The sequence below is a fragment of the Charadrius vociferus genome, unplaced genomic scaffold (assembly GCF_000708025.1).
Source record: "Charadrius vociferus isolate BGI_N301 unplaced genomic scaffold, ASM70802v2 scaffold413, whole genome shotgun sequence".
NCBI lineage: Eukaryota > Metazoa > Chordata > Aves > Charadriiformes > Charadriidae > Charadrius > Charadrius vociferus.
Genome location: NW_009647738.1, coordinates 2079419 through 2091510, shown reverse-complemented (window position 1 = coordinate 2091510; position 12092 = coordinate 2079419). Strand labels below are relative to the sequence as shown.

Sequence of the window (12092 nt, the reverse complement as noted above, 5' to 3'; positions counted from 1 at the left end):
TACCCCCGCTTCTCTTTGCAGGTCCTGTGGGCTGCCAGCCCCCCCCACCCCACCCCCTCCTGCTGCGCACCCCGGGGATGCGATAGCAAGTGTCAGCATTTCTCTTCCCACCGGCTGTAAAGAGCCCTTTGTCACTATGAGAAACGCTGTCCCCGTTTAAACCTCATAGGGAGACTGAGGTCTGGTCTCCTCGTGAATTTGTAGGCAGCCAGCCAGAGGCAAGAGGTAGGAATAGAGGGATCTGCACTGCCAAACTGGCACCTAGTTCTGAAACTCAAGGTCCGTTTTCAAGTCCTACTGCTTTCTGGTCTGGAGTTTTGTCTGTGTCCGTTAAAATCAGTACAGCACTGTCTGTGTGCGCCTTCTGAGTCTGTGAAGGTCCCTTGGGCCACCCCTTTGCCTGTGCAGCTGGCAGAGACGACTGTGAGAGGACATAGAGATGTGTCATAGAAAGGCTGGGACAACCTCTCACCTTTCATCTCTGAGTTTCACGCATCCCAGCTTTTTTAAGGAGAACGTTGCCTGCTATGTCATTACTTCCTTTTTTTTTTTAATTACGTTTTAGGTATAATGGGTATTATCCTGCATAGAATTTTTCTAATCGTCTCTCTGGTCTTGTAACTCTAGTAAACAATTAGAGCTATACTTTACATTGTCACTGTAACCAGTGGTGTCCCTGGTCTTATGTCACATTTCAAAGTGGTTTGGGGTGAAAGATTTGCCCAGGTGCCCCTACGCTTCTCTTGGTGCTCCTCCTTTTTCCTCCGTTTGCTTTCCAAACCGAGGACCCCCTGCTTGTCATATGGTCACTGTGCATGACTGGTGCTTTCTGCCCTGCCAACCTTTACCGCTTACTGCCTTCCAGGGATGAGCTTAAGCGGCACTATAACCTGAGTCAGTACTGGGTGGAGGTGGAGATGGAAGACCTGGCCAGCTTTGATGAAGATCTCGCCGACTATCTGTACAAACAACCAGCGGAGCACCTGCAGCTGGTAAGGATGGAGTGGGTGGGCAACCTGGCGCGCTGACATCATCACATTGTGAGAGCAGCCCTGATGGCACACTGTAATATACCCCTAATAGCCTAGTTCTTCCCTTTCTAGTTGGAAGAAGCAGCAAAAGAAGTCGCCGATGAGGTCACCCGTCCTCGTCCTTCGGGGGAGGAAGCTCTCCAAGACATCCAGGTCATGCTGAGATCGGATGCCAACGCAGCCAACATCCGCAGCCTGAAGGTGAGGCGAATCCGCTGCCGCACAGAGCGGTGAGCAGCAGGGCTTGCTCGTGTGTGGGTGTGATGGCAGCAAAGCTTTCGGCACTTCTGGACGTGGGTCGTACACTAATTTTTCAAGCAGGGATCCTCTGCAGCTTAAATCTAACTGCAAAGGATTGTTATTACTGGTTCCTGCTGTGGGGTTGTTATTGCTATTAGTGACGTTCTACATACAGTATTTTGTCCTTTTCTCTTTTGTTTTGAAATCGGCACGGCTGAAGTCATGCATCCTTCCCCTGCTACTCTAGAACAAGAGAGTGACATTGTCAAGAAGCTCGGGCTTTTTTGTTCCGGCGCCTTAGTCCTATGAGTGTGGGATGTGTAGCTAAGAACGAACTGTGTTTCTTTAATATCTTGAGTTTCTCATCCATCCTCCAGTGACAGCTTTTCTCACCTTCCCTTTACCTTTTCCCTTCCAGTCCGACCAGATGTCCCACCTTGTGAAGATCCCTGGCATCGTAATTGCAGCAACTCCTGTGAGAGCCAAAGCCACCAAAATAGCCATTCAGTGCCGCAGCTGCCGTAACACCATCAGCAACATTGCGGTGCGCCCGGGCCTGGAGGGTTACGCTCTCCCCAGGAAATGCAACACGTAAGGACTGATATGGGGATGCTGGTGGAGGGAAAAAGACTGCGTCCTCTCCTCCTGCTCCTGCCCATCCCATGCCTGCTGCATAGAGTCAGCTCCCCGTCACACACAGCAGAAGCATCTGTGCTGCTCTCTGCCTGTTCCCTTCATGTTGCCCTCGTGCCCGCGTGCACCCATGGCTGGCAGGTTTTAGTTCCATCTGTCTGCAGCCATGCTGGTAATGGCGCTGCATGACCAGTGCTGCAAACTGTGTCAGTCAGCTGTGTCTGGGGAGTTCTTTATGGCTGCAGAAAAGGCATGGACCTGTTGGAGCGGGTCCAGAGGAGGGCCATGAAGGTGATCAGAGTGCTGGAGCACCTCTCCTGTGAGGAGAGGCTGAGAGAGCTGGGGCTATTCAGCCTGGAGAAGAGAAGGCTCCGGGGAGATGTTATTGCGGCCTTCCAGTACCTAAAGGGGGCCTACAGGAGAGCTGGGGAAGGACTTTTTACTAGGGCATATAGTGACAGGATGAGGGGGAATGGCTTCAAACTGGAAGAAGGTAGATTTAGATTAGATGTTAGGAAGAAATTTTTCACGCTGAGGGTGGTGAGGCACTGGAACAGGTTGCCCAGGGAAGTTGTGGATGCCCCATCCCTGGAGGTGTTCGAGGCCAGGCTGGATGGGGCTTTGAGCAACCTGGTCTAGTGGGAGGTGTCCCTCCCCATGGCAGGGGGGCTGGAACTTGATGATCTTCAAGGTCCCATCCAACCTAAACCATTCTATGATTCTATGACACATTGCCTGTTGTACCTAAAGGTTCATTCCTGCCTCCAGCTGCCCCATAATGCTGCGTTAAGCTGCTGTCTCAACTTCCTATTTAGTGCTTATCTTTTTCAAACAAACTTCTTGCTTCTATGTTCCCCCTCCCCGGGAGGCTGTTTTGCGTTACCTTCTGTAGGGATGCTTTGCTGCCAACTTTCAAATCCCACTTTACAGCTCCTGATGCCCATGCGAGCCGTGGGCATCGGGCTACTGCTGTGCTGCAGCTCTCGCACCGACCGATCCTGGTGGGTTGTGTCTTCAAGCTCGTGCCTGCCAGTATTCATTTTCTGCACCTTATCTCTAATGCCGTTTGAGAGGCCTTTAGGATAGGGACCGTTCTTGAGTGCGGTGGGTTCAGCGCTTGGCTTCTCATCCTCCACTGCATGAGTGCATCTGCACTCGTGTTGCCCTCCCCAAAAGTCCTGTCCCCACCTGCATGGATTCAGGCGTCGGTAGTGATGTACTGAGATGGCAGCAGGACGTGGAGGTGCTCCTCATTTTGGAGAGCTTGTAGCCTGGCGAGGCAGCTCTGTCTCGAGAGACTGGGAGGTCGATGGCAGCCTCGTCACGTTGCTAATTGCTTTCTCGCCGGGAACCGCTTAACATTTGCTTCGTGTGTGAGGTTACAAAGAAAAATGCCCTGCCATATCGCCGAGTCTATACTGTTACCTTCTGTGTAATTAATGAATTGCCTTCCTCCCCGCTTTTAGCGAGCAGGGGAGAGGGGGGAGGCAGGGCGAGTATTCAGGCAAGTGTCACCCTGTCTTTGGCTTGTTCTTGTGCCTGCTTTTGCCAGCTGTTGAAGACGAGACAGAGGGCTTGGGGAGCTTTTGGTTCGGCCCTGCGTGACTGCCTTTCTCACCTGCTGGGTGCTGCTGGGAGGGGTGGCTGCTCTGGGCCCTGTCACTGCCGTTCCCTCTACAGGGGGACTCCCAGGGGTGGCTCTCGAGGGCCAGCAGCCTTCCCTGACGGATCTCTCTGCACAGGGAACAAGCCGGCCGCCCAAAGTGCCCGCTGGACCCCTATTTCATCATGCCAGATAAGTGCAAGTGTGTGGACTTCCAGGTCCTGAAGCTGCAGGAGTCCCCCGACGCTGTGCCGCACGGCGAGATGCCCCGACACTTGCAGCTGTACTGCGACAGGTACCGGCGCGGTCTTCCCACCTCACCCTTCATGGCTAGTGGGTGCTGCTGGTGCCGTCGTTTCCCACGCTACCATCCTTTGCTGTCCCCTTGCTTCTCTTAGGTACCTGTGTGACAAAGTTGTCCCAGGGAACAGAGTCACTATCATGGGCATCTACTCCATCAAGAAGTCTGCCCAGAGCAAGAACAGAAGCCGTGACAACGTGGGCGTGGGCATCCGAAGTGCTTACATCCGTGTGGTGGGCATCCAGGTGGACGTGGAGGGCTCAGGTGAGGGCCACTTTTGGTGCCCGTCTGGTCTGTGTTGGGAGAACCCCCTTCCTGAACAAGGTGGTCCTTCAGCAAGGACTGTGTGAAATCACAGCCTAGGTCCTTCTCTGCTGCTTATATAGCAAAATGTTCGAGCCAGTCCAGGGGTCTAACTTGCCCTGGATGCTCTGTAGTCATGTCCTGTATGACTTTTTCCTCAGTGATACTAAATGAGGAGGCTTCAGACTGAGTCCTCCAGGGTATTTAAGTGCTTTTATCTTATTGATCTTAATGGAAATCTGCTAAGCCATCCCAGAGGATCTGGGCTGAAGTCGATGGTTAAAATTGAGCTATGTATTTAAAACGTGGTCCTGACTGTAATTCTCCCTCTGGTTCCTCCAGAGCTGATTTGCCCAAGATCCTTGCTTTTTCCTACCAGCCTCCAAGGACAGAGCCTGCCTTGCTGGGGTAGCTAACACCTGCTCTCTCCACCCTTCCCACCTGGTGGCACTTAGCGTGATTTTTTCAAGAAGGGATTTTGGTGGTAGCAGGTGTGGGGGGAGTGGTGTAATTTGCTTTAAAACATCTATTTGTTCAATGTTGCTTCATTCTCCTCATCCCTGTACAGGACACAGCTTTGCTGGCTCCGTAACTCCTCAAGAAGAGGAGGAACTTCGTCGCCTCGCTGCCATGCCCAACATCTATGAGACAATCGCCAAGAGCATCGCACCTTCCATCTATGGCAGCACTGACATCAAGAAAGCCATTGCCTGCCTCTTATTTGGAGGCTCTCGCAAGAGGTGGGGAAGAGTGAGCCTGGTGGAGAGAGAGTGGTGGCAGGGGTGTCGTTCAGGGCACAAAGCCCTTGTACAGTCTTCTGGCGGCGCTACCAACCACCTGCCACATGTCAACAGTGCTTGGTTATCAAAACGAAGGCTCACCATCCCTCCCCTCTTTCCCACCTTGTTGCGCCAGGCTCCCGGATGGACTGACCCGCAGAGGAGACATCAACTTACTGATGCTGGGTGACCCCGGCACGGCCAAATCCCAGCTGCTGAAGTTTGTTGAGAAGTGTTCGCCCATTGGGGTAGGTGGTGTAGTATGGCTTGTTTGTTTGCCTTCTGCTCCCTGCCTAGCACCAAAAGCCAGACCGTGATCATAGCAGATCCCTGCCCGTGCATCTGCAGCTAGACTGGCTGGCAGAGGGGTGAACTGCCGTTTCTGGTGCTAGGCTGGAAGAGATGGGGTGCAGGACGCAGCGGGGGGGGAAGCAAGTAATACCTTTCATTATGGTATGAGCCAGGCTATATTTGCAGACGTCCAAAGATGGGACTGGTGCTGCTGTTTATTGTTGAGACTTGATCAGTGGAGAGGCTGGCTGGTCAGGACAAATGAGTTGGACTGCATCTCAGGCACGGACCTCCAGGCTGAGCCCAGGCATGAAATTATATTTTCAGCTGCGTTTTCTTGTAGTCTCTATTAAACTCGGCCTCTGACTGCGTTGTTCCCTGAGGGAGAAAACAAAGCTAATGCAGCAGCCCACCAAACAATGAATCACTCCCTGTTCTGTACTTAATACCTGTATTTGTGTGTCTGCAAGCCCTTCGGTGCGTCACAGCTGCTTAGTCCAAGGCCTGGGACTAGGCAATAGTCTCACTCTGTACCCAGCAAGTCTGCTTTTGGCGTGTGCTCAGGGGTTTTCCTGGAGGTCCTTGTGTTTCCTCCGGCAGCTCTGGATTTTGCGGTGCCAGGAGTGAATTGTCCTCCAGCTGGAGCGGTGGGCTCCTGGGTCCCATGGTGGCTGACATGCTGTCCCCTTCCTTGTCCCGCATGCTGCTAGGTATACACCTCGGGGAAAGGCAGCAGCGCTGCCGGCTTGACGGCCTCAGTGATCCGTGACCCTTCCTCCAGGAGTTTCTTCATGGAGGGAGGAGCCATGGTGCTGGCGGATGGTGGAGTGGTGTGCATCGATGAGTTTGACAAGGTACCCGTGGGGCTGCCTGTGTGGGAGTGGGGAAGAGAGCCCTTGGGCTGCCAGCTGCTCCTGGGAAAGCCCAGAGTTGCAGGAGAAAGAGTGACTCTCCTGAGACTGCCTCGCTTTCTTTTGGGGAAGGTCAGGGCATGAGGCTGCAGGGAAGTTCTGGTTACACCTGCACTCCTGGGCAGAGGTCCTAGCAGAGCTTTACCTTGGAGGTCAGCATTGGTGGGTGTGTACCTGAAGGTTGGTGGTGGTGACTGACGGTGACTTTTTTCCTCCCTGCCTCATTTCCCCCACCTTGGATGAGAAGATGCGGGAGGATGACCGTGTGGCTATCCACGAGGCTATGGAGCAGCAGACCATCTCCATTGCTAAGGTGAGCTGTGGGCACGCATCACCCTGGGACGGCCACCTGACCCGCCACCAGCTTTCTGAGAGTGCAGCAACCAGTGGTCATGCATCTTTTGCTGGAATTGCCCATTTTAGAGTCTAGGAAGTGGGCTTGGTGGTTACTGGTTTCTCTGATCTGAGACTGGTCAGCCCTGCCTGTAAGCTTTGGGTTGTTTTCCCTCAGGCAGCCTGAACTTTAGCAGGACTGAAATGAGCTCCCTCTTCTCTGCCTGTCCTCTGCCCCTCTAGAGTTAGATGTCCCTGTGTCGCAGTCTGATTTCACTTCCTTTTCTTCCTTCACACTGCTTTTCACCCACTCAGGAGATCTACAGAAACTGCCTGACATCCTGGTGTCAGGTCTTCGCTCAGATCAGAGTTTTGGTTCATTTCCCATTTCCACTGCTCAGCCTTTTTTTTTTTTTTTTTTTTTTTTTTTTTTTTTTTTTGTGGCAGCTCCTCCCTCCTGGTCACTCTGGCTGACCCCTTAGCTGTTCAGTCCCTGGTAGAAGAGCACCCACCAGGGCTTTTCCTTGCTGGTTGCTCTTGCCCTGCTACCTACAAGCCCGCACTTTGCCCCCAAAGCTGCCCAGGGAGACTCAGCGCTGGTTGCCCAGTTTCTGGCTTAGAATGCAAACTTGGGGTGGGGTCTTGTGTGTGTCCTTGCCCTTGATGTGAGGTTTTACATGAAGTTACTCAGTGCTTAAGTCTCAGCTGAAGCCAGTCCTGCAGAAGGACACGCGGGTCCAGTCCCATGTAGCTCCTGTGCTGACCCCTCTTTAGTGTGACACCATTACACAGCAATTGGGTGCTACATAAGGGGTTTTATTTAAATGCAAGTGATGGAGGGTGAGTCCTCGCAAACTGCTTTGGACCTTTCACTACGAGTTAATAGCCTTCTAGCCCTGCTGTGACATAGATGTGGTCTTGACCATTTCTCCTTCCCCCAACAGGCAGGAATCACAACCACACTCAACTCCCGCTGCTCAGTGCTGGCAGCTGCCAACTCTGTCTTCGGGCGCTGGGACGAGACCAAGGGCGAGGAGAACATTGATTTTATGCCCACCATCCTGTCCCGATTTGACATGATCTTCATCGTCAAGGATGAGCACAACGAGGAACGAGACATGGTGGGCTGGGGCATGTGGGTGCAACTGGGACTTGTGGTGCCCCATTTTTTGGGGGGGGGAGGAAGTGGGGTTTCCAGCTCCCTGACTGCCCTCTGCTCTCCTAGACGCTGGCCAAGCACGTGATGTCCTTACACGTGAGTGCCTTGACACAGACCCAGGCTGTGGAGGGCGAGATCGAGCTGAACAAGCTGAAGAAGCTCATCTCCTTCTGTCGGACGTGAGTGAATGACTTTTTGGCAGTGCCAGGGCTGCAGGGTGGGAGGCAGTGGTGAGAAGTGAACCACACAGCTGATATCTGCTCTATCTGGGTGATCTTTTTTTGACTCATGCCTGGGAAAAAGGGAAGTGAGAGCAGCTTGCAAAGGTGCCACAGTGTGGCCCAAGAAAGCAAGGGATGCCTGAGGGCCACCCTTGCCCAGCGGACCCTCCCTGGTGGCTGCCATCTCCAGCTCCTGTTGCCCCTTGTAGGAAGTGTGGCCCTCGGCTGTCAGCAGCGGCGGCGGAGAAGCTGAAGAACCGCTACATCCTCATGCGGAGTGGCACTCGCCAGCACGAGCAGGAGAGCGACCGCCGTTCCAGCATCCCCATCACTGTCCGGTGAGCAACCCTGCCCTCCTTACCCCACCAAAACCCTCGGGGTTGCATTGCTGGGTGTCACCTGGAGGTGTCGCCCGGGAGAGGAGTTAGTGGGGTGCTGAGGTTTGAAAGAGGCAACACTGGAGGCACTACAGAGTGGGGCAGGAGGTGCCGGGAGTGGGGTAGGTGGGGGTACCACGGGTTGGGGGGAAGGAGGAGGTGCCTTGAAGCTGCAGTAGAAAGCAGGGAACGTCTCCTTTGGCCACAGGCAGCTGGAGGCTATTGTGCGCATTGCCGAGTCCCTGGGGAAGATGAAGCTTCAGCCCTTTGCCACCGAGGCAGATGTTGAGGAGGCCTTGCGGCTCTTCCAGGTGTCCACGCTTGATGCGGCCATGTCGGGCAGCCTGTCAGGTGAGGGGGAGATGCTCTGTGCTAGGGGAAGGAGGGACATGCTGGACCTGGCAGCTCAGGTCAGGGAGAACCAAGCTTCCCTCCCAGGACCAGGCTGGCAAGGGGGGAATATGCTATCAGGCACGCCCCAGGTAGAGCTGGACCTGCTCTCTGAGCAAAGGCAAAGCAATGCCTGTGGCAGCAAGAGGCCATCGTGGCCGTGGGACAGCGGCTCACAGGGAGAGCAATGACACCGAGAGTCTCCACCTGTGCTGGGCAAGGGAGGGATGGTCTCGCCCCGTGTGGTGCCAAGGGCAGAGTCCAGTGCTGGTGGTGTTCTATAACCTGTTTGTCTTCTAATCTGTTCCCTGTGGGGGTGGAGAAAATGCTTCCTTGGGAAGCAGTGCAGCATGAAGGGTTTCAAGGAAGCTCCAGCAGTCAGGTCCATGTTCAACTGTGTCTTTGAGGCTCCACAGCCTTTGATGGTGGATATGCTCGTGGGTTTCCTAAAGTCTCTGAGACATGCAGGTGTGGTGGGAGAGATGGGAAAGGGGCACTCTGGCTTTGAGAGTGACATCTGGGCGGTGCAGAGAGGTCACACAGCCTTTCCTTCCAGGGGCAGAAGGCTTCACGACGCAAGAAGACCAAGAGATGCTGTCCCGCATTGAGAAGCAGCTCAAGCGCCGCTTCGCCATCGGCTCTCAGGTGTCGGAGCACAGCATCGTCCAGGACTTCATGCGGCAGGTGGGCCAGGGACCCTGCGGAGGGTTGGGCTGTGAAACCAAGCGTCCCAGTCTGCCTCTTAAGGGGTCAAACCCATTCCTTAAGAGGTGCCTAGAGAGCCTTTTGGTCATACCTGCTTTTGAAGTTGTTTGTAGGGAGTGGTGTGCAGTGTGATTGCAGAGTATAAGGGGAGTAAGGCGAGAACTCAGTTTTCTGCAAAAGCACTGAGGTTGGGAGCTCTTCAGGTAGTTTGGGGTCCTACCCTTGAAACCAGAACAGTGTGATTTGTGAGACTGGCCGCAGTCAGAGCTGAAATAGTGAAAGGGGGAGAGTGTCGATGCCTGGTGCTACCGGGCTCCTGCTCTCTGGAGAGACACAGGCAGGCTTTAGCGGTGGTTGCAGGTTGCCGTTGGGCTCTGGTGAGTTTTTCCCTGCCGGCTCATTTCCCCCTTTCTCCCCTTTTCCAGAAATACCCAGAACATGCCATCTACAAGGTGCTGCAGCTGATGATGCGGCGGGGAGAGATCCAGCACCGCATGCAACGCAAAGTCCTCTACCGCATCAAGTGACCTCCCCATCCCACGTATGGGGAGGGAACCGCTGCTGCCTGTGGGCAGAGAGCCCTGTGGGGTCTGTGCCTGCTCCAGGAAGAAGCTTTTCCTGGGGGAGCCAACCAGCCTTGAGCCTCCCTCTTGAACCAGGGTTTGGGGCAGTCGGGGTTCCCCTTGGGTGCTCTCTCCATGTGTCACATCAATGTTTCTTTGAACTCCACAAGCTTTTAGTTTGTATTAAAATAAAAACTGATAGTGGTAGCCCAGGGTCTCTGGCTACCTGGAGGGACAGGGGACGTATCCCCTTCCCCCATTGGAGGCAGTGGAGGATTTTGAGTGGGAAGACATTCCTCCTGCTCACCCTGCGTTGCCCAGCGCCCACCCTGGCCACTTGTAGTGGGATACGGACCCGTGAGCAGCACCGGCAGCACAAACAGCCCTGAAGGCAGAAACTCCTATTTCTCACTTGGGGTTTGATCTGTCTATTAAGGCATAAAGCCTTTTGGCACAGGCTGCCCTCTTGGGCTCAGCTGTGTGGGAAGGCACCTTACCCAGTTGCTGTGGGCAGGCTGCTGCCATCTTCCCCACCTGCGAGCAGCAGTGAAGGAAACGACCTGCTGTTCCTTGCTTCGAAACTGCTCTTTGCTTAACCCTCCCTTCCATCTCCCTAGGACTGCCAGAGGCAAATGCTTTACCCTGCAGTATAAAGGGCTTTGTAAAAGCCTTGCTGGAGGCATGGGCGAAAACCCCTGGTTGCTTTGTGGGGTAGAGCAGTGCCAAGTGAGGATGGGGATGCAGGGTGGTGTCCAAGAGCTGTGTGCTGTCCTCCCCATGCCTCTGCCACCTTGTCTGTGCTTTGGCAGCCATGGGGAGGGGTGTCCCACTCGCCAGGAGCCTCCCCTGGGCTTTCTGCCCTGGGGTGCACTTGTGCAGCCACTTGCCCTTCTACACTTGCTGCATGACCTTGCACTTGTCCCACTCCGCAGGTTTTTGTCACTTACAGCAAAGTAGTATTGGTTCTCTTAAGCGTCCTCCCGAAGGTGGGAGATACAGGTAGGTCCCTGCCCTTGGCAGCTTGGTGTCAGCTCAAATGTGTGAGAGTGCTGGTGGGGGACGCTGAAAACAGTGCAGCGTTGGGCATTGCAGACAAGCCAAGCTGCTGCGGGTGCTGGAGAGGCTGAGGCTGCTGTTATGTCTGCAAGTGACCTTCGGCTGAAAACACGCCCCAGGAGAGGCTTCATTAGCAAAAGAAACGTTCGGGGCCAGCAGAGGGTACCAGAGCCTTGAGGATGCTGGGCTGTGGTACTGCTCGCAGGGCTGCCTTCTCCAAGAGGGGAAACCAAGGGCTGGGGTGGTGGGATGCAGGACGCAGCCAGCTTCGGAGCTGTTGCACAAGGGCTGGGCTCCCCTGCGACCCATAGGTACTGAACAGTATCCCTGTTGGCTTCTGTTTTGGGTGTTTTGAGAGGTACGCGGTGCCCTCCAGGCGTGGCTGGAGCTGGTTATGGGGTCAGGGGTCTGTCTGCAGGGAATGGGGCAGTAGTGGCCCTGATGTGGTAGGCTGCACTTTAGAGAAACAACCTCCTCTTCATTCTCTTTTTTTTTTTCAGACGGGCTCAATGTTTGTGGAGGGCTGGAGGGGAGAGGAGGCTGGCCCACAGGCTCCCTGCGGGGTTGGATCTCCGGAAACCTCTCCAGGGTGATTTTATAGCCCTGTATTTTTGCAGGTGCCAGGCACCTCATGGGGCTTCTTGGAGCAAGCAACACTGGGGCAAAAGCAGGCACTCTTCTTTTCCCTTTGAAAAAAAAAAAAAAAGAGATGCTTTCTCTCCTCACACTGGTCCCCGGCTGGGGATGCAGCTGCCCTAAGCTGCTGCTCCACGGAGAGGGTCGGCTCCATGGATGAGGAATAAGTGGAAGTGAGAATAACAGGGCCATATCCTCACCTGGAGACTGAAGTTCCCAAAAACTGCCAGTGTCTGCTTGGAAGCATCCCACCCCCTTCGCAAACTCCTGCGCACCTCATGGAGCACTTGATATTGCAGCATCAGGAGGTGGCCTGATAGAGCAGGGTCAACACGATCCCAAAGCAGCAGCGAGCTGTAGTAACGGTCCTACAGGCCTCTCAGCCCCTGCCACCCTTCCCCAGTGCCTCTGTCCTTGCTCTGGAGCTGCTGGCAGTACCCATCTATCTACGGTCCCTCTTCCAGAGGTGCAGCAAGAGCAAAGCAAGCAGGGAGGTGAGTATGGGATTGGTACCCCCAGTCTGCTGTTAATGCTGCCTATGGAGGAGGCTGGGAGCCTCC

General features: G+C 54.5%; 1 protein-coding gene across 1 annotated transcript; it reads left to right on the top strand.

Moving 5' to 3' along the window:
• The first annotated feature begins 570 nt into the window (after window positions 1–570).
• On the top strand, window positions 571–9914 carry MCM5 (minichromosome maintenance complex component 5). The gene is made up of 16 exons (XM_009881911.1): window positions 571–617; window positions 866–992; window positions 1104–1232; window positions 1690–1862; window positions 3647–3802; window positions 3906–4072; window positions 4680–4851; window positions 5027–5138; window positions 5892–6035; window positions 6340–6405; window positions 7370–7546; window positions 7651–7763; window positions 8015–8143; window positions 8391–8533; window positions 9129–9256; window positions 9703–9914. Exons 1-16 carry the CDS (start codon window positions 571–573, stop codon window positions 9802–9804), a joined length of 2085 nt encoding a protein of 694 aa, XP_009880213.1. The 3' UTR covers window positions 9805–9914.
• The last annotated feature ends 2178 nt before the right edge of the window (window positions 9915–12092 follow it).